Genomic DNA, 27448 nt, shown 5'->3' with positions numbered 1-27448 from the left:
CCAGCCAAAACATTTAGGAGCCAATTTTTTTTCTTCCCCAATCATGTTTTATATTTATACATCACCCCACCAGAGGGGGTCATGTATTGCACATTATGTGACCCTGCTGGGCGCCTCACAGCACCCTCTTCCCCTCTCCCCCGTTGGAAACTGTAGAGTGTCGGATTCACAATGATAGCCCTGGCCAGTCTTTACAGCCTTGTTCTGCAAAATCCTGGGCACCAGGAAGTGGTTTCTAGTCACCATGGCGACCTGGAGCCCAGGGTTTGTCGAGCACTGTCCATATTAATTAATTTCCTATTCTTAATTGATCATCCACAACTTTACAAGGGCTACAATCCAAGGGAGCATTCACTTAACACATAGGATTAATATAATTTAATACAGGTTATTTTATAATACATCAGGAATCTTAAATGGCTGCTATCATATACAAAAAAGGAGCGCTTCTAAAACATAGTTGCTAACACCATTACACATCTTAAACTAATATAAATGTTAAAGGTAGGATTTGAGAAAAAAGATGTTAAAGTAAAGAAATGTTTTGTATTTCTATTCTATTAATCTCACTAGCTGTTATATTATATAGAAAAATTACATTCACACAGAAACAGGAAAGAATTCAAATTAAAACCTTCAAAAATTGCTAAAATAAATATTTGAGGATGTGATCTTGCTATAGGATGACTGCAAAAGCCAGTTGAAAATTTTAAATATTAAAATGCAGATTAACATAAGCAACAATAATGACATTAAAAAATGATTGTATTTTTGCATAATTTATTTTAAAAACAATTGCTTGTTGGTAACAGTGGATAGAAGATAGATTTAAGCCATTTACTTGTGATGGTGCACATTAAAAGATAAAAAAGGCATAGGTAACTATAGACAATAGAAATCTATGATAAATGGAAAGATTTATACACACTGTTTTTTTCCATTCAGACAGTTACATTTGTATTGTGACAAGTTATGCAAATAAAAAGGTCTGTTACAGCATGTTGAACAAATGCTCATCTTCTCATAGAGCGCTAAATAACCATTCACAAAAAATACATTACTGAAATTCAAGTTAAAGAGGCATAACTTCTGTCTAGAATCTAAGAAAACAACAGGTGTGCTCAATATCTTGTAATGTGTTAGTCAACCCCATTGCCTGAATAGGTTAAAGAGGCTTGTAAATATATCAGTGGCACCAGGCCCGGACTGGGACAAAAAATAGGTCCGGGCATTTCAGACTGAGCAGCCCATTTTTATGAAAAAACATATATGTACATAATACTTGGTCATTCAACATGGGAAGCCTGAAGCCACAATTTAGTGTGACTAATCCTTGAAATAAATATTATAGAGTTAATAACACAATACCTTATCTTTTCCACTAAATGATTTCAGGGCCTTGAATGTTTTGTCCCCTGAAGTCACTACAAATTCAGGAGGGCGTTTTATCTCCGGATAAGTAAAAATGAAATAGTTCCTACTGTAAATTAAGGAAACAGATAACCAAACACACACCAGGACAGGCTTTTCCACAGCGACACCCAAACACACACCAGGACAGGCTCTGCCACAGCGACATCTAAACACACACACACACCAGGACAGTTAAAAAAGAAGAAATGGTTCAGCACTCAACTCCCAGGAAGCTAGGTGCTAGCAGAAAAAAAGGGCAAAACAAAAACAGAAAGCATAACAAAAATAGCAAAGCTTGACAAAGGCCCTGCCACACTGACACCCAGACACACACACCAGGACAGGCTCTGGACAGGCACACCGACACCCAAACACACACACCAGGACAGGCTCTGTCACACCGACACCCAAACACCCATACACAAACACACATCAGGACAGGCTCTGCTACACTGACACCCACACACACCAGGACAGGCTCTGCCACACCAACACCCACACACACACCAGGACAGGCCCTGCCACACCAACACCCAAACAGACACACAACAGGACAGGCTCTGCCACACTGACACCCAATCACAAACACCAGGACAGGCTTTGCCACACTGACACCCGCATCCAGAGGGTTTCCACGGACGGTTTCACTCAGCCTGCCTGTGGCATCTTTGCGCCCAAAACAGCTTGCCTGTGGCAACTTTGCCACCAAAACAGCATGCCTGTAGCATCTTTGCCACCAAAACAGCCTGCCTGTGGCATCTTTGCCCCCCCTTACACATCCATGCTATCACACACACACATATTCATTCACTCGTTCACAAATATTTATTCACTAATTCACAGATAATCATTCCCTCATTCAGATATTCATTCATACATTGATACTCATTAATTCCCTCATTCAGATACTCATTTACATATACTCATTCACAAACATTTATTCACTCTTTCATTCAATCTCACATACTCCATACAGCCTCCCTCACCCCCTTACCTGAACTGATGATGTACGCGGCGCTCGCAGACTTCCGTGGATCTGCACAGGGGAAGCAGACGCGCAGCAGGGTCATGTGACATACGTCACATGACTCCGTTGGATTCCTGCGTCCCCCTGGCGGTAGAAGAGACGCTGCTCGTGCGCGTCTGCCAGGTAAGTAGCGGGCCCGGTCGCAGTTACTGCGGGCTTAAGGGGAAAGTGCCCCTTTTGCCCTGCGTTACGGACGGCCGCATAGGCCCAGTCAGTCTGGTCCTGACTGGGCCTATTTTAAGGTAGGGGCCCGGAGCTGCAGCTCCATCAGCCCCTAAGTCAATCCGGCCCTGCCGCGGCCCGGCCCACCGGGCAAATCCCCGGTGTGCCCGATGGCCAGTCCGGGCCTGAGTGGCACACATGGTTTAAATAAAACCTACAAACAGGCCTAACAAGTAATCATAAAAAGCAGTACTGAAGAATAATTATGTAACAGATAGTATATTTAAGCAGGTTCCTGCTCTAGGAATGACCCAGGGCAGCACCCATAGCACCTATATCAAACAAGGTCTCTTCTTCATGGCCCTCATATCATACCACAGTGCTCTGCCTCACAATAACACACATAGGAAGAGATACCACAACTGCTGTGCCAGGTGGGCACAAACCTACAAAGTGTAATTGGGCCTGCTACGAGGGAGATCTCTGATCTTCACAGCCTGACGATCAATTAGTGGCCCACCAGGAGCCAGACTATCCAATAGTGAGATCCGCTATCAGAGCTGTTGGCCTAGGTTGGAATAGATTATAGGACCTGTCGGTGTGTTGTCAAATTCAGCAATTTATATTACACCAGTGTACAAAGTGTTTAAAAATATTGATCTGCATTTGTTACTGCTCAGCTGGAATATCCTGGCTGTATATCTATCTTGAAGCCAAGAAGTTATGTTGCAATCAACCAACGCAATCACAATATAGCCGTAACAGTCTACACATGGAGACTGCAGCTGGTAAATTGTTTCTTAGAGAACCAGTATATGCTTTTAAAAGTTGCATAATATAATTCACCATATCAAACCCCGTCAGCTTTAAAACAGGACAATAGTATGTAATTGCAAATGCTGGAAACATTTGGAGGGATAGTATAATTTGGGAGCGCATCCAAAAGCTTTTTTATCTGTAATCTGAAAACGATTTCTTTAGATGCAGTGAAATATAACACTTGAGGATATGATCAGCAAAGATTACAAATGAGCCTCTATTTTCTATTATTTTGGGGGTTTTTTCAAACTATATAAGCCAAAAGATATTTAGTTCTGATGACTTAGTAATTATGAAGGCATTTGTTTAGGATTGCTGCCTACAGCAAAATGAGACAGAAAAATGTAGGATGGTCGAAATGAGACAATGAAATTACTCTCAATGATCTGTTTTCGGTTTCTAAGAGTCATAGTTAAGATATGCTTTGCATAAATATCTTACACGCTTATCTTACATCAAACAAATAAAAATGTTTTATTGAGCTTTTCTGCTACACAGCAAAGTATACAGTATATACTGTATTTTTTTTTTTTATAAATATACATCTGTAGGTATGCCTATAAATGTTATTGCCCACACTGACATTAAACAGTCTACAAGTTAAAATGTTATATACACACAAGTTGCTAGTTATTATTTCTTACTACAGTCATCGAATAATGGTTTCACTGCTGAAAATAGTCTATTACATAAGTTATGGTGGGAAAATAGTCTATGGACACATTCATTTCCAATGTATTGTCCCTTTTGTAATGCATCTAGAAAGCTAAGGACGCAGTCTATCAAAACAAAAGCATTTATTAGATTTCCATTACCTAAAGTTTTTGACATTGCTGTTATTGAGTATTGAGGATGATAAATGCACTAATATTCTATAGTTCATATTGTTTATAGTGCCTCACTATAAACAATATGAAACCATAAAAGAAACCACCATATGCAGTCAAACATAAGCCAAAGAATGACCAACCAATCTAACATGCTATTTGAGTGTCCTGAAAAATGGGTCCTGGAAAGATCTATGATATTTAAGTAAGAGTTTATATTCTAAATGCAGTTAATACAACAAAATAAATAATCCAGGCAGCTGTTCTATATTAGACCATCACTACATGCTATATAAATCAATAAATAATAATCACAAAAATGGTTACTGTTCGACTTCGTAGAGCCTTTATCAAGGTTTCATACGACTGGAGATCCAGTTCATTTCTTTACTGTGTATGACGTTAAGGCAGTTAAAGTACAAGTTAGAACTAATGGTGATATGGCATGATTGCACGAGTAGTTATCAATTTTAATTGGAGGTTTAAAGGGGCTGTAAAATATAAGGTAGCACAACGTTATCAGAACCCCCCCCCATAAAATTAGGATGTATTAGTATTGCAATACTAGAAATAAATTATTACTCTTAGAATATGCTATCACCAGAGAACAGGTCTCAGGTACTGACAATAAATGTAAAAAAATCGTTTTGATAAAGCAACCAACAGACCACAGAGTGATTCTATGGCACGACCAGGATGCTAACCTACCGAGATGTGTACTTCTAAGCACCACCAAGGATTTAAACTAGTGAGCAAAAAAATTACAAAAATAGCTTTGTAATTAGTGTACTAAAATTATATACTGATCTTAATACTACTAAATCCATGATTCTGTTTATTTGTCTTTTAGAGCTGTCTATTTTATAGATTTATTATTGGCTATATAAAAATATTTCTATGCCTTCCCTCTCACTGCCCTATACACACATAAAAACACATTTATAAGGGATACATAACTTAAATGTCAAAAATAAATAGGATTACTATCTTTTCTTTATGATAGCATATTAAAACTATTATATTACAGTTTCAGAGAAGACTGTAAATTCACATACAGACTGGAGCTGTTGGGGTTGACGACCATATTCATAACATCTATGAGTGTCAAGCTTATTAAGTTGAACATTTTATTTTTTCTTCATCATGTCTGCCTAGCTGAAAAAAAGATCAATATTTCCCTAGGCTTTTTGTATTTGAGACATGTAATTTGTTGCCATGTGAAAAAACAGCAAATGATTAACTGAGACAACAATTTAACCTGAAGAGAGCATCCTGAGATAACGCAGCATTTACTATAATAAAATATTGGTGCTCTTAGGATAAGATTTCAAGTGTCTTTTATCCCATGATTTGTTATTTACCGCCTAACAGATATCATATGCTTGTAGTTTTGCTCTTTTCCATCCTTTCATCAATAAATGCTAGTAGACATTTTATTTTATTTTTTATATTGATATTTTATAATTCTGTAAATATACTTCCAATACATATAAAAGCTTTTAGTTCTTTGACTGAGAAAAATATTTTTTTTGCGTCTCTGCTATTCTTAGCACATTTTACATGCAAGTGAGGTAAACTAGTATATTTGCATTTTTTTTCTTTTTGATTTCCTGAGAAGGTAACACTTAATTACATCCTGATTTGAGATGATTTACATTAATGTGATGTAAATATTCAAATTGCATAATGCTTTTTGCATGCTGAATCTGCTGCTTACCATATACAAACATATTGATTGAAGCACTTTAATCAGCATCATTGTCCAGACAGTTGATATCCTTCAATCTAGACACACTATGCATACATAATTTACAGAAAACAAACATATGTATATATATTTATAAGCTAATGATCAATTAGTGATGGTTCTTGATAAAGGGCTTCTGTATGACTATAAAGATTTTCCATTAAAAATTAGCCATTTCTAGCTACAATAGTGATTTACAACAATAACAGTCTCTACATTGTATATCTCATCCATTTGATGTTTTTTTAAATCGACAAAATTTGCTTTCCCTTCAAAAATAAGGACGTTTCTAAGTGAACCCAAACTTTTGAACAGTGGTGTATATATTATACATATATTGTGATAATGTTTTCAAATCTTCAAATCTTTTCAAATAGTTTTCATTAGGAAGTCAAAAATGTGCATTTGCAAGAAACAATGATAAACAAAGAAAAACTAACCAAATGTCGTCCCTCACTAATACTGGGTGGCTAAATCCACTCACCAGCAAAAAAAAATAAAAAAAATGTAAATGTACAACACATGCAACCCTCACCAGGCCTTCAAAGGCACTCTTCTCTCAGGCGACATATGTAAAGCCCTGAGCTTTACCTGCTCTGGGATTTTTAAACCTATTTCTTAAATCACTTTTGCATGTGATCATTTAACATTGTCTGACCTGATGTTTTGTCTGCGAACTCTCCGGGTTTCACCTGGAGACTCCGAGAGAAGCACTGCTTCTCCAGGTCACTAGCAGAAAACTCTGGATTGCGGGAGTGGAGTTGTGTCCCACTTAAATGGCTGTGTGTCCCATGATGTCAGCTAGATTTGACACTTTGCATGCATAGCTGCCAGCACTCCCAAGAACCAGGGTGCACATACAAGAATTAAATATCCACTAATCAAAAGTTTGGGGAAACGTAAAATAAACAAAATATAGATTAAATAAATATCTTAAATGTCTTAAGAATCCCAGTATAAAGAAGTAAAAACAATAACAAATTAAACTATTTTCAGAATAAGCACATTAACCCCTTAACGACAATTGCCGGTCCTGGCACGACACGGAAAAGCATGTGCTTTACGACAATTGACGTGCCAGGACCGGCACGTCTTTAAACGGGTGCAGCCTTTGTCACGAAGGGGTTAAACAAGTGCAATCAATATTCATTGTGTATATTTATAATACGCATTTTGAGGGAGGATACCAAACAACTCCTAAAAACACAAAGAAAATTAAAGAAAATAACCACATATTATACTATCATTAATTTCAAAACTCAAGGTAATTCAGCTTGTTATAAATTACTATTTTCCAATTGATTGTACTGTAAGACTTTTATAAAATATCAATTATCAATCTGTATTTTAACTGATCCATCACTTCCTAATATATGTAAAAATACATGATATTTTAGGGAACCAGCGTTACATAATGACAGATAAAAGTGTAATTTAGCCTGCCAATTCCTATTGATGTGTGACAGATGATTATTAATTCATTCTATTTACCCTAGCGAAGATATCCTTTGGGTTATCACACAGGAACAAACTGTTTTAAGATTCATGCGTTGTATCTATGTAATATTCATCTGCTTTGAACTGTTGAAATAACTCCTCTGGGACATAATAAAATGTAGGACACACTTCAAAATCACCATAATTTGTAAGTGAGGAAATAATTTATTTAGTTTAAGTATGAAAAATAGTTTTGTCTTGCACAATATGTATCAACGTACTGGAGTGTCCATACATTCTATATACACTCACTGGCCACCTTTATTAGGTACACCTTGCTAGTACCATGTTAGACCCCTTTTGCCTTCAGAATTGTCTTCATTCTTCGTAGCATACTTTCTACAAGGTGCTGTAAATATATTCCTTAGAGATTTTGGTCAATATGGACGTGATGGCATCACGCAGTTGCTGCAGATTTGTCGGCTGCACCTCCATGATGCGAATCTCCCGTTACACCACATCCCAAAGGTAATCTATTGGATTGAGATCTGGTGACCGTGGAGGTCATTGGAGTACAGTGAACTCATTGTGGTGTTCAAGAACCCAGTTTGAGAAGATGTGAGCTTTGTGACACGGTACATTATCCTACTGGAAGTAGCCATCAGTAGATGGGTACACTGTGGTCATAAAGGGATGGACATGGTCAGCAACAATACTCAGGTGGGCTGTCGTGTTTAAACAATGCTCAATTGGTACTAAGGGGCCAAAGTGTGCCAAAAAAATGTCCCCCACACCATTACATGACCACCACCAGCCTGAACCGATGGTACAAGGCAGGATGGATCCATGCTTTCATGTTGTTTACGCCTGACCCTGCGGTCTGAATGTCGCAGTTGGAATTGAGACTCATCAGACCTGGCAACGTTCTTCCAGTCTTCCATTGCCAATTTTGGTGAGCCTGTGCGAATTTTAGCCTCAGTTTCCTGTTCTTAGCTGACAGAAGTGGCACCCAGTGTGGTCCTCTGCTGATGTATCCCATCAGCTTCAAGGTTCGACGTGTTATGCATTGAGAGATGGTATTCTGCATACCTTGTTTGTAAAGAGTAGTTATTTGAGTTACTGCTGCCTTTCTGTCATCTCGAACCAATCTGCCCATTCTCCTCTGACCTTGAACATCAATAAGGCATTTCCGTCCACACAACTGCTGCTCACTGGATATTTTTTTCCTTTTTTGCACCATTCTCTGTAAACCCTAGAGATGGTTGTGCGTGAAAATCTCAGTAGATCAGCAGTTTCTGAAATAGTTAGACCAGCCGTCTGGCACCATTCTGATGCTCGGTTTGAACTTTAGCAAGTGGCCAGTGAGTGTGTGTGTGTGTGTGTGTGTATATATATATACATCTGGAAAACAGTGCAAATTCCCGGTGGGCCAATGGCCAATAGGGCCACATACTTAACCATACTGCTACTCATCGTGTGCTACCAGGGTCTAACAACTTAACATGAACCTGCACATATCCAGCTGGTGGCCCCATTTATGTCATGTGGTTGTGGTATGCTCCCTACTAGGGTTTAGTAATCTTTGGTGACTATAATACATTACAATTTGTTATTATTAAAATGATTTAAACTGCTATACAACAGGATTGCAAATAAAAGACTTAAAAAGCAGTAAAAATACTTTTTCTGCTCATGTAGCCATATGGCCAGTCATGGTCTCCTTAACAAGGGTACATGTTTTAAAAAAAAACCCATTATCAGCTCACTCTTTTAAAGACATACGTGTAGTACTTAAGCGTGACAAAATGGTAAATTTAGATATTCTAATGATAGGTTTCGAGTATATTCTTCCTGGTAGCCCTTTTGAGGGTTTGGAATTGAAGAATACTGTATTAAATCCTATCAATTAAAAAAAAATAAAAAAATAAACTTAAATGGTTATATTGCAAATGCTTCAGCATAAATAAATGATACAGTAAATGATTGTCATTTAAATAAATTAGCATGTCTGTAAATAAAAAGTAAATAACAGTTCAAATAAAATTGGCATAAGTAGCCTTATGAGGTATTACAGCTTCCCCAAGACAAGCGTATTTAACCTATTCAAAGCACCAAGAATTACTTCAGCCGTTACTGTATGCATCCATAATACTAGTTCGCATAGATTATTAATCCAAATTATTAATCCGAATAATATGTGTCTGTGGGTTTGTTGTATAGTCCAACCCCTTTGAGTTAAAGGAATAGCAGAATAGATTGGAACTGAATTTGTGTATTGCTTTTCTGGCAATTGGATAGTTAAAACACTACTGACTAAATAATATATGAGTATGTGTTTAAGGTTGAGGATCATAGACATGCTCAGTAGAAACTGTACATGTAAAGTGAAGCTATTCAGTTAATACATCCCAACTTAGTTGTTTACGGCTAATTCATGCACAGAGTCAATATTTCCTGAACACGTAGAACAGCAAATCATACATAACAATGTGGCTGGCCATCATTCTAACCATCCCATACACTATCTAGACAGAAGTATTGGGACGCCTGACCATCACACCAACAGGGATAATCACTTTCCAAATACATAGATATTACTCTGAAGCCGTCCCCCCCCCCTTTGCAGCTATAATAGCTTCCGCTCTTCTGGGGAGGATTTCCAAAAGATGGATGGAGCGTTTCCGTGGGTCAGATCAGGCACTGATACTGGACAAGAAGGCCTGGCTAGCAATCTCTGTTCAAATTCATCCCAAAGGTGTTTGATGGGGTTGAGATCAGGGCTCTGTGTGGGCCAGTCAAGTTTCTCCAAACCAAACTCATCCAACCATGTCTTTATGGACCTTGCTTTGTGCACTGGGGTACAGTCATGATGGAATAGAAAATGGCCTTCCCCAGACTGTTCTCACAAGGTTGGAAACACAGCATTGTCCAACATCCAGACAATTTGGGTCAATATATGGGCAAACTAAATAGCTGCCTATAGAAAACCTTGTCCTTTATGTTAACAAGCAAGTGAATGCAGGAAGGGTGCACAGGACACATGGCTTGCTTAGAGCACCTGAAATTTAAGGACCAGTCATATATAAGGGTGACACTATTCTTATTTTAGGTGCTTTAATAGCACACAGGTGGTAGGCATAAGGACCATGAAGGTGAAACTACTTATGCCTTGCTTATGAGAGTTAAACAATGGGAAAACTACCATTGTTGGTTGTAAATATGCTGTTCATACGCATTGTATTATGACTCACAAAGATAAAATAAGATTTAAAAAATAGAGAAAATAATTTACAAAGAATATAGAAAAAACTAATGTAGTAGTAAATAACATATACATAAATATCCTTTTTAAATATGTAGAAAAGCAGGCTTATTCAACAATTTGTTTAGATCACATGCATAACGTTAAATGTGTCAACCAATTGTATTAATCACATAGCTGTAAAAAATGTCATGTAAAATGTACCGCATATGAACAAGACCAAACTACAGTTTGGTGACAAAAATGACAGTGAACACCTTATCAATAAGTCAGTAACAATTTAGAGATATACAGTATTTGCTCGATTATAAGACGACCCTGATTATAAGACGACCCCCCAAAATCTAAATATTAATTTAGGAAAAAAACAAAAAGCCTGAATATAAGACTACCCTATAGGAAAAAAAGTTTTACTAGTAAATATTAATTCACGTAAACAATTTTTTCATATTTAATAAAAGCTATGATTGAGAAAAATATATATTTTTTTTATTTCCTTTCATTTGCCAACCTGTCCCCCCAGTTATGCACATCTGCCCCCAAGGTTGCCACTCTGCCCCCAGAAATGCCTTTTACCCCCTATTTGCCACTCTGCCCCATGATGTGCCTTTTAACCCTCTATATGCCACTCTGCCTCCAGAAATGTCTTATACCCTCCTATATGCAACTCTGCCCCATGATATGCCTTTTAACCCCCTATATGCCAGAGTGGCATATAGGGGGTTAAAAGGCATATCATGGGGCAGAGTGGCACATAGGGGGTTAAAATGTATTTCTGGATATATATATATAACTGCTAACAGCAATCACACTCCTATCAAGCCAAGGCAGCAAGCCAGTACATGCTGGAACCTCGGGATGATAGGAGAGTGAGTACTCCCTATGCCATGCCACCACCACCCCCCTTACACATCCATGCTATCACACACTCATTCACAAACATTTAAACACTCATTCATTCCATTAATCACACATACTTACCCAAAAAACTTCTCAACAACAAAAGGATTCTGGTATGAAAATAATTGTTACATTGTTACAACAGATGTTACAATCCATACCAATTACTTATGTTTTAACAGCATAGTTAAAATATATTAACAAGTATAGAAAACGACATAAGCGAGCAATAGTAAAATATGGACCTGATAGATAACACTGCACACTTGATTTCCTAATATGGTCACAATTCACATATATAAAAAGTATTCAAAAGTACACAAACAGATATAATACGTAATAAGCTAATCAAACTAGAATGCTCTTATCTTATACTACTGTGATCAGCACCATATTACACAAATATTAAGGAAAACCATAACTATACTGGCGAAAGGGCTGCTTACACTGCATTCCAGAATAGGCCTGAGTACATTGTGGATGCATGGCGATTCTTCTGTAGCCCAATCATTTGTATAGAAAGAAAAAAATATGCCAAGCATATCTTTTTATCCATACATTAATTTTCATGTTATTTTGATTACATTATGTACCCTACACACAGGCCCGGACTGGCCGTCGAGTGGGCAGCCCAGGGCCGGATTGACTTAGGGGCTGATGGAGCTGCAGCTCCAAGCACCTACCTTAAAATTGCCTCTACGGCCGCATTAACGCAGAGCATAAGGGGCTGCCCCTTAAGCCCGCAGCAACTGCGACCAGGTCCGCCACTCTAGGAGGCCGGGCAGCCCCCACCAGGGCCAGCCTTAGGGGTGTGCGGCCGCACAGAACTTAAATTAAAACATTGGTAAATAAAGTTTTTTTTTTCCTTTAACATGGAGGATGTTAAGTAAAGTTAAAAAAAAACAACAAAAAAACCCCTGATGTTTTCATTTAAACCCTGTGCGGTCGCACACCCCTATGGCCGGCCCTGCTGGGGGCTGCCCGGGCCCCTAGAGTGGCGGGCCTGGTCGCAGTTGCTGCTTACTCCGGCAACAAGGTAAGTAGGGTGAGGGAAGGGGGTGCAGTGAGAAGGGGCAGAGGGGAGAGAGGGGTTAGATAGTGAGAAAGGGGGAGAGGGGATAGATAGTGAGAGGGTACATATTAAGAAGTGGGGAAGGGGGTACATAGTAATAAGGGGGAACATAGTGAGAAGGGGCAGATAAGAAGGGGAGGGGTAGATGGGGTAGTGTGAATGCGTACGAGAATGAATGAATAAATGTGTGGATCAATTGTGTGAATGCGTATGAGAATTAACGAATTCATGTGTGGATGAATTGCTTGAATGATTTGTGAGAGTGCATTAATGAATATGTGTTAACGATTTGTGTGAATGAGTAAGTAAGTGTTTGTGTCTATCATGAATGTTTAAGTGATTTGGGGAAATGCAAAGATGGTACATGAAGGGTGGGCTTTAACAATAAATAAATAAATAAATAAAAATGGGCTGCTCAGTCTTAAATGCTCGGGCCTATTTTTTGTCCCAGTCCGGGCCTGCCTACACATGCTTGACCTTGTCATCCACATATTTGCAAATGACGGGTCTACTATAAGCCTGCCGCAAAGAAATACGAAAACATTTTATTTCTTTACATTATTCACAGTAAATTTAGCTGCTAAAGTGAACTTTTCTTAGTAACAGATTATAGGTGTAGTAAAGGCGGAGGGAAGAGGAGCATCTGATTGTCACTGTGATCCATGGCAACACTTCTCCAGTCAAAGTAATATATTGCGAAAACAACATTAAGTAAAAAGAAAGCAACCCATTTTTACTTTTTATTTATACAGATCCCTGTGCATCGACTTTGTAAACACACCATCATAGAAACCATAAGTAATAATATAATGGATTCCCAATTAGGTGCAAGATGTGTAGATTTAAAGTGAACCCAGACATTTAATTTTGATATTTTAATTAGTTGGTAAAATTAAAAATCATTGGTGTTGTGTTACTAGAATTACAAATACCAGGGCCGGCTCTACCATGGAGCCGAGTGGGGCAACTTCCCCAGGTGGCACTTTTGAAGGGGCGGCACTTTGCCGCCCCAAGCCCCCCGTCATTTCCGGCACTCATCATTACAAGCCGGCACCGAGACCGAGCAGGGAGACTCGCCGCAGGACTGCTGAAAGGTAAGTACAAAAGGGGGGGGGGAAAGTAAGGGTAGATAATAGGGAGGCAGAGGAAGGAGGGGGTGGCATTTTAAACTTCGCCCCAGGCGGCATTATGTCTTGGGCCGGCCCTGATAAATACAAACTCATTAAAAGTCATTTCAGATACTCACAGAGTCTCAGGGATTTATGGCATATACAAGGTGATTGAACAGATACTAAAGACAACTTTATATTTTAAACGGTTTTCAATATACCTGTGTAGTGTGGAGTGCCTGGCTTTCTCACTACAAAGCAACTCATTGAGTGTCTAGATTGTAAGTCCTGCAGAGCAGAAACATTGAATGTCTATGTAATACCGTATTTGCTCTTCTAATCGGGGTCGTCTTCTAATCAGAAGATTAGGTTATTCTAATCAAATAGAGGTCTGATTATGAGACTAAGATCCAGATCCCCCGCACCGCTGCAGGGGACCTGGATCCTCCTGCCCCCCCCCATTTAACACCCGCCCACACACACACTTACCGGTGCTTCCTTCTGTATTGCCGGGGCAGCGGGTTGACGTCTACGCGATGCGCGTAGACAACGTCTGCTGCAGCCGGAAGGAGGTGTGGCTAGCAGCGGGGGTTCTCTGCGTCCGTCGCGCAGACCTTCCCCGACTGTCAGAGATCAGAGGTGTGGCACCGGTGCGGGGAACTCTGATCTCTGACAGCCGGGGAAGGTATGCGCGACTGACGCAGACAAACCCCCGCTGCCAACTCCACCTCCTTCCGGCTGCCTCGGAAGGAGACGTCAACCCGCTGCCCCGGCAATACAGCAGGAAATTGGAAGCACCGGTAAGTGTGTGTGTGTGTTAAATGGAGGCATATGGCATTTCTGGAATGCCTTATACCCCTATATGCCACTCTGGCACTTAGGGGGTTAAAAGGCATATTATGGGGCAGAGTGGCATATAGGGATGTATAAGGCATTTCAGGAGGCAGAGTGGCGTTAAGGGGGCATTTAATAGAGCACTCTGCCTCCTGAAATGCCTTATACCTCCCTATATGCCACTCTGCCCCATAATATGCCTTTTAACCCCCTATAACCCCCTATATGCCACTCTGGGGGTCGCTCGTACAGACTTTTAGGCTCCTGGTGCACTTGTTGCACCTTAAGGGGTTAAGAGGCCGTGCGAGTGAGCCTATTGGTCGCTTGCACGGCCCTTTAACCTATGGATTTCCGCTCCCGTTATCTAACGGAGTGGAAATCCATAGGTTCGCTGTCAGGGGTTACAAAGGCCAATTGGTTGATGCCAGAGGAGGTCCCTGTAGGCGACCAATAGGCTCATTCGCACTGCCCTGTAACCCGTGACGACGAACCTGCGGATTTCCACTTCCGTGAACTGCCGCGATGCCAAGGTAAGTTAGAAGGGGAAGGGACCGGGGAGAGTGGTAGACGTGGTGTGTGTCTTCGTCTTCGCCTACGTTTTACCGCCGCTGTCTTCTCTTCGGGGTGTCTTCGGAACGAACACGAAAACGCACTCGTGTTCGTTTTCAAGTTCGCCCGAAGACGAATGCACAAGTCTAGCGAATATGGAGAAGATGGATGGCAAGATGATGACAATGCGGAAGTGGTTATAGGAGAGGAATATAAATACCCGTGATACCACAGCAATGTGTGATGAAAAAGCCCAGCTGAAGGGTAAAACGTGTTGTATGTGGAGAAGCAGAGCTGACTGAGAGACTTTTAAAAAAAAAAAAATTTCCAATAGTTTTCTTTTTTAAATTTATTTATTAAAATGTGAACCTGCAGTCCTATTGGAGCATTTTTTCACATCTTAATTTAAGAAAAATATTTTTATACTTAAAAATACTGTAAAAGTGTGTCTTCCAGATATAAAATTTACAAGTACTAGGATGGTTGTAGTCCAAGACCATAACTGTATTAAAGAAAATCCACACAGCCAAAATATAATTACAAACAATGAAAACAATGTTATCTGGCAACCAACATGTGCTTAACTTAATTACAATATTCAGACTGGATACCTATAGGTAATATACCTTAATTAAAGAGTAGGGTAAGAAAGGAATGGGTTAAGTGACCATGAACAGAGATAACACTGGACGTATGAAGAACCATGGGTACGCAACACGAATAGAAGTAAGCATTGGACATTGCATCAATATATTTCATACAATCTCCTTAACTAGGAACTCCTTGCAATACTTTCATACAAAGAGAAAAAAAGAGCTTTACAAAAAAAAAGAAAGAATAAAAATATTTCCCAGAAAATGCAAAACCAATTACAAATCTTACAAAGATGATATTTCGAGAAACAAATAATAAGTTCCAAAAATTATCCTTCTCTTACTAAAACCTGTTACCAGCTACCTTGTGCATGTTTCATTGCCACTGGATTATAACAGAATAAAATGACTGAGCTCACTCTAAAGATCATCAAAAAACACTTTGCCAATTTTTAAAGCAATGTGGACCCCCAATACAAGCCCTCTTGGCCTAATTACACTAATTACATACTCTGTGAGTGTTTTACTCGGATGGTACCACGTGCATGGAGATAATGATGGCATACTGCGATACCATGAACAAATGGCACTACAGAACCACAAAAGAAAACACAGCAAATAGAACAGAAATATTGATTGAAAAATGTTGGCAGGCGCTGATTACTTAATTGCTTTAACCTTTCATTGTTGCCTGCACACCCTGACAACTTCAGGTGGAGAAAAATAACTACTTAACACAGCATAAATTACTAAAACCTAGAAGGAAAAAATACGTATGTTGATCCTTGTACAACTTATTTAATTACCGAAATATGATTGTTATTTGCAAGATTTTAACTTGAACTTAGCGTGAAGGCCTTAACATTTTTGCCCCGTAAATAAACGATAATGTATTCAAGGGACATGAGTCTAATGGCTATCCTCATAAATAATGCCATTGCTACACCAGCCTTCACAATTCAGTTCACAATTCTGTAGTGCCAATATTTATTTACTCATATCAACCAATATTTTGCAACATGCCTAATAAGTAAAATATACATAGCTGTAGTGGCTCAAGAGAAGAATACCTTTATTAGTATAACTATTCCACCTCAAGAAGAGACCTTGGAGGTCCTGAAAACTTTTTTTTACCCCAGGCGAAGGGTTAATGGTCAGCTCCTTTAGGTTACAGAGTCTGGAGCTGAAACTTTCATATTCTACTTTCACAGCTGAAATCCCAGCTTGAATACAGCAGAGTTAATAGGTTTACCACTATGGAAGTATAGTTTGTAGTGGATGGAGGGTCAAGTTAATTGTAATTATTATGGGTGGTATATTCTGATGTATCTCTTAGTCAGCATGGAACTGAGGACCCATAAAAATATGAACTTATTAATACATATATGTAGTTGACCCATTCCAGTTAATAATACAATTCTTGAACCCAGACAATTTCCCCCACACACACATACATATCTTACAGTTTTATTTTGTTTTCATTTATGTGGCCCTCACAAGAAAGTATGAAAGAATTCCATAAAACAGAATTTCTGGACAGCGAGAGCCAGTAAAGTTTATTATTAAACACATAAGAAGATCAGACAAACCTTGCTAACATAAAAAATCCAGTTGGCACAACTTAAACACTTAATTATCTTATGGCACGACAGTCCATAAGATATGAGGATCCAACAGGGTGGAAACAAAGGAAAATCATTTATTGTAACCAAGGGTAGTGTCGCAGTGTTCAGCATAACTACATGTATTTTAGGAAAATCACCATTAGCTTGCACGAATTAGTGTAACTATGTTCTTGGTTTAAAAGTCCCCAAAGTACAAGGTGACATATGTGTCTCAAAGTGGAACAAAAGTCATAATTTAATCAATTTCACATCATGAAGTTAACTTTATCCACCCCATCTACCCTTACAATTGCTGCCTGAACCAATAATCATCATAAAGTAATAGGAAGAGACAACTTGCAGTAAAAAATACTGATCCCAGTGTACACATCAGTTAGATTTCTAGTACAGATAGTAATGCCTATTTTAATCTGCAAACAGCGAAAAAAAGGAAGACTTAGAAAAACGCTACCAACTAGTTAATAAGATATCTCAGCGGATCAACATGATATTGGAGTGTAATTTCAGTTGCTGTGACCCCATATGCTCTTCAATTTCTTGGTATTGCGTTTCACATATTTCCGACCTTTGCTATAGCAATTGAAATGTCTTTTCTTTGATCTCAAGGGATGTTTGAGTCCTCTTTAATTCTCATGAGATTAAAAAAATCTCTCAGTGACTGCCATACAGATCTTGGAAATCTTTGTTTTAAGTAATTACTCTTGAATGTCTCTTTTATACTGCTTAAAAAAAGCTACATTTGATACGGTCACATATAATTTATATTCATTTCCCATTGATAAGTGTTCTTTGTAAACTAGTAAGGTAAGTAGTAATCTCTCTCTGCTGTTTTATGAACTTTTCCCATATTCCCTGGCATTTTTATTCTTAGTGCTATTACTTATTAGGGTGTTAAAAAGTGACTACCCACTAGTCACAAGAATGATCCATTTAGTGATTTATTTTCATAAAAGAGCAGTACAAAAAAAGAAAATATAAAATAATAATTTTAAAAAGTGTAAATACAGTGTGCAAAAAGCCCATTTGCTTTCCAACTTCACAAAACCATGTTGTGAGTTTTTGAGTGCTCAGGCACTTTTATGCCCTTTAAAACATAAAAAAAAAAATCTGTATACATAGGGTGTTATTGTAGAAATATAAATTGCTTTTGTTAGTAGTATCTACCCTGTAGTAATGTACCCTTTTAACTTTTTTGACACATACTTTAGAAGAGGGTGGTGGGGAAATGGCTGCATGAAAAGTGGTGGAATTACCTTTGTTAAATCGCCTAGATTGTCGTGATTTTTAAAAGTATACACTTTTGTTTGAGGGGAGTTGCAATCTGTGACCACTATCCAAACATACCAAATTTGAAAATCGTTATAGTTGGAAACAGTGATACAGTTAATAAAAAAGTGACCTGTCCAGTACAGAGGGTTTTTAGTACCCTAATATTGTACCCTATATATTTTTTTCAGAGATTTCTTTTGAAACTATTGCCACACAAAATATACTAGGGTTATTTTTTTGACTTGTGGTATTAGGCATATAGGATGTTGGGCACTTTTTAAAAAAATATATAAATTTATGTTTTGTTGTACTGTTCTCTGTACAATATAGATAGAATTCCCTTTTTTCCCCAGAGTTGACACTTACCAGAAGGAAATGCCCTGTTATGTGACCAGGCATTCCTTATATAACAATGAACCAGCACTTGAATTAAGAGCCTAAACACTCGATCTGTCAACAGAAAACCAGAGATGCCGACTTATGCTGATAAGGGGAGTCCAGGCTGTCAAGAGATGTCCCTGTCGTTGTGAGAAACACATGCCATACAGGTACGTCCTAGGGGGCATCGTGTTTCCTTTTCTTCCCTTGCTTTTGCTTTATCATGCAACTACATAAATCAGCCTTAAAGAGGTAGAAAACTAAGGCCTTGCTTTTCTTGCACGTTAAATATTTATAGGTGAAAAAGATCTCAGTACAATCTTCTAACAAATGACATCATAAAACAAAAAAACTAAATGTAGTTTAAAGATAACTTATATTGGTACACTGTTATATGGGCAACACCTACATTTTTTTGTAATCCTAGCATAAAATAACTTTTTTTTTTGTAGTTTCCACATGTGCATAGCATCTGACGAAATAATAATAAAAAAAACATTACCTACCTCTGTCAGATGTGGTGTTGGGTTAAATCCACACATATTGCATACCACATTCTTGCATTGTGTGCATTTATTAAAGTTGGGTAGGTCCTTAGAACCAATATTTAATTCGGTTTCACATAGTGGACATAGCTTTTTAAGGTTTGGTATCTTTTCCATTTTAGGTAGCCCTGTGGTGGTCTCCTTCTTAGTCTCCATCTTATGTTCAGCCTCTTTTGCTATAAGACTATCTTTTGAATCTTCTGTTTTCTCTACTGGAAGAGCTTCTGCTTCCTTTTTAACCACCTGGGGTTTTGATGACTGAGGAGCATGAACAGGCTGTTTGGGCAGTTCTGACGTTTTTTGAGCTGGATGGGGCTGTTTAGGCAGCGGAGCTTCTTTGGCAGTTTTTGGCAGTTCAGAAGATTTCTGTGGGGGATGGAGCTGTTTATCATGCATAGCATCTTTGGCTGTTGTAGGTGGTTCCGCTGCTTGTTGTGAAGGAGGCTGTTTTGCAGTTGATCCTTGTGTATTTTGCATCTGATTACTTGGCTGTGTTGCAGTAGATATAAAACTTGAGGCTTGGCTAAAAATGGATGCACCAAATCCAAATAGTTTCCCAGTTACAGTACCCTGTGGTGTTGTAGGCTGATGTTTATGGGTTTCTGTGGTGCTCCCCAGATTAAGACTGAAACGTCGTGGCTGACCTTGAGATTTATCAGGTTGTGGTTGAGGTGTAGCTTGTGGACCAACTGGTTTATGTGAGGGACTGGGTTTTGGACCTGGTTGAATTTTCTGATCTTTTTGAACTTGAGATTGTGCCTGTGACATAGTTTGTATAACCACTGGCTTGTGTGAAGGACTGGACTTTGGGCTCTGTTGAACATTTAAATCGTTTTGAACTTGAGGTTGTGCCTGTGATGTAGTTTGTGGAATCACCGGCTTACGTGAAGGACTGGGCTTTGGGCTCTGTTGAACATTTGAATCGTTTTGAACTTGAGGTTGTGCCTGTGAAGTAGTTTGTGGAATCACTGGCTTATGTGAAGGACTGGGCTTTGGACTGGGTTGGACATGTGGATCTTTTTGAACCTGAGGTTGTACCTGTGATGTCATTTGTGGAATCACTGGCTTATGTGAAGGACTAGGCTTTGGACTAGGTTGAACTTGTGGATCTTTTTGAACTTTAGGTTGCACGTGTGAAGTAGATTGTGGAACCACTGGTTTATTTGAAGGACTTGGCTTTGGACTTGGCAGGGCTTGTGAGTCTTTTTGAACTTGAGGTTGTGTCCGTGACATTGTTTGTGGAACCACTGGTTTACGTGAAGGACTTGGCTTTGGACTTGGCTGGACTAGTGGATCTTTTTGAACCTCAGATTGTGCATGTGACATAGTTTGTGAAACCACAGGTTTATGTGAAGGACTGGGTTTTGGACTTGGTTGGACTTGTGCTTCTTTTTGAACTTGTTTGCCATTAAGATTTGGATTTATCTTGCTTGGGCTACTTTTTGGATCTTCTTCCAGTTTTGAAGTTTCAGGTTTTTGGGGAAGTTTTGGATGTGTGCTAGATGCAGATGATTGGTGTAATTCTTGAACTACTGGCTGGGATACAGACAACTTTTCAACCAATTGACTTTTTTCTGGTTTTGAAGTATCTCTTGTTTTTGAATCTATATCTTTCTTCCCTGGTGATGAGGTGACTTTAGGTAATAAAGAATCTAACTTTGTTGGTACCACTTGAGAAGATGGCATGTCACAAGCTCTCTCTTCTGGCTTGGTTTGCTGTTGCTTGTTTTCTGGTGATAATTGTTGGGGCTTTTCCATTAACTCTGCTTTAGAAGGCACATTTCCAGTTTGAGGTTCAAATGATTTCTTAGATTTAGAAGTAGGTGATTCAGTCACAGATCGCTGTTTTGTTAATACAGGAGTGGCTACTTTTGAACCCTGTGCCAAGTTTTGCTCTGGTGCACTAATAGATTGCTTTCTTTGAGAGGACTCAGGTGTATGTTTTGTTGATGGCACTGCAGATGCATGCTTCTTCTTCACTGGTGATGGTTTAGAAGGAGGTGGGTTCTTATCCATATCAAGTGCCCTTTGCATTTGACAGTTCAAGCAAAGCCATTCATGAATCTGTTAAGAAAAGTTCATAGCATTACTATTATTTTATATGTACATTACTTTTATCAAGTTATGTTAGTGAACAAGAATTGAATGCAGATGTTTTACAAAGTTTTGTTAATGACACAAAAATGATATGTCCATATTTAGTCTCTAAGGGATTCTCCAAGCAAGTCACTTTTCCCAAATACTTCATTTTTCAGCCTTATACTGTAAATAAACCTATGTGATTATGCTTTTAGAGTTAAGCAATATATACATTAAAACACCACATTATGCACATACCATGGGATCAGCTATACTGTTTTCTGGATATGCATGATTATTATAACTATTAAGTTACTATTTAGTTATTATTAACTATTAAGATGATTTGATTTGATTTCTTGAGGCACCCTTGGTCAAGTGAAGAGAAGATAACTTTAGGACAGGATAAACTATATAAAATAACGCTAGTTGGGCCATATTGAGATCTTTGTTTCATTAAGATAAACCAAGTATCCTTAACACACTTACACAGGTTGACTTATGTAAAAGTATAAGTGAAAGGCATTTTTTTGTTTTAAAGTTATACTTAATGGTAAGACTTTTCCCAAAAGACAATTCCCCAACGACATACTCTATATACGGTATATAAACTCTTTCTAGTCTGCCCCTTTTTATTTTTACATATTCATTCTTAAGGAATTCTTTATGCACATCCCATGCTTACTTGTATTTCTGTTTGCCTATAGTGCTTCTACTGGAAGACTAACTGGTAACTGGTAAATGTGAAGATGCACTGAAATTGCCAAGACCTAGCCTGTGTCCCCTAACTTGGATACATTTTGGTGGATTGTTATTTTTTCTTAGAAGTCTCAGGAACACACTGCTGTTTTTTGTTATACATCATTAAGTAATGAACCTATGCAATAATCTTTTAAAGCTACACCATAGCTATATAAACATATGCTAACTTGCCATGCAGTTCTGAGAACAAATACCTATAACAATCTTGCATTTTAAGAGGTTCAGCTTGGTCTATCTGGTTGTCAATGGCCCCATGTCCTCATTTTGATCAAAAGCAAAATATACTATGCACAAGCAGTATGTTGTGTGGTCTTAAAAAATACCCCAGGAGATCAAGGGATTTAATGAGAGTAAAATGTGTACTTGGATGAGGAATTTGTTCACTATTGGGAACTCAAGCTGTAAATCATAGCAGATTTTATATTTACCTACTATGACACATGACTGTGGTACCTTAGGTTCTGTCTCAAAGGAATATCTAACTATTATATAATGGTCAAACAGATTGACGTCGTTAAGAGTACAGGAAATGTTTCTGATGACTGGGATGTAACCTAGAGAATGAATGTATGACTCATGGAGTGAGGCCTGTTTAATTCTCATCTGATATCAGCAATAGAGTGATAACAGGTGCTTTGCTTCTTTGAAACCTTCGGTAATTGCCCACATCCCTATGGGGATGCTCTACAAATTAAAATAATAAAAAAGGAAATTAAACAGTTTACTATGGATAATGGGCATTATAGTGCAGACAGAAGATTCATTTTGACAACACAGTACATTTTAATTTTCACTAAACTAGTATTATTTACTGGGATTCTATACGACTATAAAGCAGTATTGTTAAGTTGTGATTTGCATTTATTTAACATTTTGTTATATTACTTGCACTAAATATTTGAAAGAACATTCTGATTTTATTCCTAAAACTGGAATTAATATGATTGCTAAAGCCTCTGATCCCATTGCCTTAGTAACAGACCTCAAAGAGACTTCTGTCAGAAGATTAAACTAAGACATGTTTACTTATTTATAAAGTGATACGTTTCTATGTCATTTTCAGAACTTATTCAACCCCTATTTAAAAGTTTAATCTGTCATTTGTTCAACAGTATAAGATTATGTACAGTAAGATAATTACTTGATTTTTTTTTTTGCCTTTTGGTCCCTTCTAACTTACCTTCATCACCACATAATTACATGAAGGAATCACGGTAAAGCGATAATACATAGTGCTTGATACATGTATAGGAAGTTCTATACTTAAAAAAAAAATCCTAATGAAAGTTATTTTTACAATTCCACCAGAATCCAAAAAGGAACTTTAGTAATAGAAATTCACTGCTCCTGTAGTGAAAACTTTTTTCTCATCATCTAAGGAGGGGGTCTTATCGAAAGAGTGTTCCTCATTGCAGGAGCAGCAAGAGAACATTGCTGAGTCTGATTGACTGATCTGCAGTCCACCAGCCCGACAACAACAAAAAACAGGGGAGGGTGGTAAGTAGATATACCTTGTTTCTAGAAAATTCGAAAGGCAAATAATAAAAAAAATACATAATTAAAACGTTTGGTAATTCTTTAATAAACTAAAACTTGTGGATGCACATGTCACTGATATCATTGGTATAAAAGTACAAAATTTGAATACTTTATAAGATTAAAAAAGTATTCAATATGCAGTCTTAGCGACCATGCCACTAAAATTACCAATACAATAAAAGGAATCACAATGTTCCATTAAACTGTACCATGGAAATTAAAATATCAAACTAAATATCTAGAATTAACTTAATTAAAACTTTATAACAGATGTAAATTATTTTTTTTTACATTTATTAGATATGTAAATTGTAGTGGATTTATGCCTAAAGTGTTAATTATTTACAAAACCTTTTCACTCTATCATCACAAGTAAAGAAGTTTTGAGGCAAACTCCAATTTTGAGCAATTGGTAAAAACATCCCACATGTTTCTATGGTGACTGCTCAGAATTTACTCAAGCAGTTACTCATATAGTTTTTAAGGCTACATAACCCTTGAACTACTTTGTGTATTTATATTGAGAAACTAAATAAACTAGTTGCAAAACAGGTTAATAAAATGCATATTATAAGCTATCCATTCACCTTTCATACCTGTGTTAAAAGTTCTACAGCTTGGCATATACACTACCATACACTTGAATATTTCTAGGTAGTGTGAGTTGTTGGGTTTTCGGATCCACATTGTAAATGTATATCACTATTACAAAGACTTGGGATACAATTACAGTGATAATTCATTTTTATGCTTTTAACTTGTGTATTCTGATTTTTAGTAATGTATCAAATACCAAAATGTCACTTATAATGCAATTTGTGATGTTGCCACTGCCATTGATAATGTCATTTGTAAAGTCCTATCTAGTGTCAACAGCAAAGCACATGTTGGAGAGAACTTTCTTTCATTTAATATTACATCATATTTTGCTTTAAATTGTCTAATTTTCAGTTTGAATTAAAAAAGAATACCGGTACAATTTTGATTTATTTTTCTATTCATACTCAATAGCAGTCATATAGCTCTAAATAAAGCCAATATGGCCAAACTTATGCTGTTTTACACATGTAACAGTTGTTATCTCTTCATTTACTGTCCATTTAATTCTAATTCAGAACAACTACAAACCTGAGCTGCCTTACAGAAATGTAGGAGTTCTCGGTTAGTAAAAGCAGATCAAAGGAAAGGGACTGCATGGTTCTTGAGATTGCTATATGTGTAGCTGTAGTTCAGTTGCCCCTTATTGATGTGGTTTTACTAATCAAGAATTGCTACATGCCCCGCAGATACAGAAAGATAAAGGGTATTATATACATAGGGAACTGTGAAATAGATGGGTGTTTTCAGTAACAATATATAAGTATATGACTGATTTGGTACTTAAAAGCACATACCAGTAATTAGAACCTGACATGTAAAGGTGCACATAGTAGTCCAATGAAAAAATTGTAGAAAGACAAAAAAGGGCATATTTTAAGTGTGAGACCTAAGCGAGTAATCAGAAGCAGAAAAAACATTTACCAAGAAAAAAAATGAAGATTCTGATTCAAACTCACATTTAAACAGCTGTGGAAAATAGGGGGTGAATTAAAATACACGATCAGAAACATTTGACAACATCTTTCTGTCAATTTTTCCTGATGTATAGACTCAGTCCTTGGTCTGCTGGGAGGCTGTTCCACGTATCTGCAACCCTCTCAGAAGTAAAGCTTCCTTGCATTCCTTACATTACAGCCAATTACAGTCCCAGACCATCTAGTTTTAGATTATGACCTATTGCTCTAACATGAAAGAAACTTCTATAAATTATCAACTACATTTGAAAATTATTTTATCTATTAAAGCGTTTCATCACATCCCCTCCCTTTCTTAGCTCCTCCAAGCTGTACATTTTGAGAGCCCTAACCATTGTCTTTGCAAATATTTGATGCTGTTACTAGAAAACCAGCTGTGTGTTTTTTTATTTTCCATATAATGACACACACACACACATAAGTAAACACTATGTTTCAAGTTTGGCATTTCCCACAATAGGCTTTGTGTGTTGATGTCAACATGAACTTGGATTGTGCTTGGCAATTATGTATATTAAGAGAATTAATATTAACCCGTTGAGTGCCATTGAGGTCAGTTGGGGACCAGGCACCTTTGGGTCTCTCTTTTTTTTTTTCTACACAAGATATTATTCTTGTTTAATATATTCTGGATGTAAATATTGTAACGTGCCTCTTGCAAATAAATTTTGTTTAGCAGTTAGGTTCTCAGGAACTACTCGGTGGATTTTAGTGACATTTGCAGGGTTTGATGAAATTGCAATTCTAGCAGGGAATCTGAATTTTACAACAATTTGCAGTCAGGCGTTATGGGAAAAAAAATTCAATAGCACTGTCAAATTGAAATTATATAATGAGAGCACAATTGTACTTTAAATAATATTCAAAGAAGTAGGGAACAAAGGGAAAAGTGTACACAAAGCCAACCATAAACCAATATGCATGTCTCACACCTGTCTCTTTTTGTTATACGTACGCACAGCTACTTCTGGACAAAAAGCCTTGATGATACAAAGAACAGCAATACTTGGGAAGAAAGCTCCAGCACAAAATTTAAATCCTGCAGATTTTCCAGCGCATTTAACCCTCTCCCCGGCAGTAGTAGTGGTAGAGGTTAATGCAGTAAAGAAATTTGAACATGCATTGGATAGGCATAGAGCTGTCCTGAATCTAAGACATGACCAAGGACTGATTACGGTTTGAGTCTTTACAGCAGGGAAATGGGCAGACTAGATGGGCCAACTGGTTCTTATCTGCCATCAAAGTTTACACGTCTATGTACTTCTTGCTTGATAAATATTTACAGCCACTTTCTCTCCGTATTTATCCACCTGAATCAATTCACATAATCCCATTGTTGAAATATGCACTACATGTATTTTATTCGTTATTTTCAGTGAATTAATTATGGTATGGGAATCTATAATAAGGAACGGTTTTAAATTTGGGGAATATATATAGGTCTATTTTTTTTTTTAACGTTCACTAATTTACAAAAGAACAAAAATCAGTCTGTTCTGTCCTATAAAATATAAATAAAATATTTGGAAGGAAATGGGGCAAATGTTTCAGTGATGCACAAAGCCATCAACAAATTGAACATTACCAGGATTTGAAAATACAGATTATCTTGTCTCCTCAAACAAAGAATTAAATACACATCCTGCTCTTGCTTTAACCAGAGAACAGCGATGATCATCACGTGAGGCTGTACAGTTGTAAATTACAGTTGCCTGGGAACAATAACAAAGGTGCAGATGGCACACTGTAGTCAAGCTCGTTAGCTATTCATATCAATGTATAATTTACTTATGTTTTAAAAGCATTGTATCATTTAAAATGTCATCAAAGGTTTCTCACTGTGTAATCAAAAGTCACACGCAAATGCAAATATCAAATAAGAGATTAACTTTTAAAATATAAAAAATATGTTTTTATGAATCTTTT

At 37.6% G+C, this 27448-nt stretch overlaps 1 protein-coding gene across 1 annotated transcript in view; it reads right to left on the bottom strand.

Moving 5' to 3' along the window:
• The window catches only part of LOC149298835 (protein piccolo-like), a 142704-nt gene that overhangs the window by 97240 nt on the left and 18016 nt on the right, over positions 1-27448 (bottom strand). Inside the window, exon 4 of the mRNA XM_089487201.1 lies at positions 19530-21632. Within this exon, the coding sequence (XP_089343327.1) occupies positions 19530-21632 (2103 nt within the window). The remainder of the gene's footprint in view (positions 1-19529; positions 21633-27448) is intronic.

This window comes from Sceloporus occidentalis, unplaced genomic scaffold, assembly GCF_023333645.1.
Source record: "Sceloporus occidentalis isolate IW3139 unplaced genomic scaffold, rSceOcc1.0.p SCAF_31, whole genome shotgun sequence".
In the NCBI taxonomy this organism is placed as follows: domain Eukaryota; kingdom Metazoa; phylum Chordata; class Lepidosauria; order Squamata; family Phrynosomatidae; genus Sceloporus; species Sceloporus occidentalis.
This window is presented reverse-complemented; position numbering and strand designations above follow the sequence as displayed.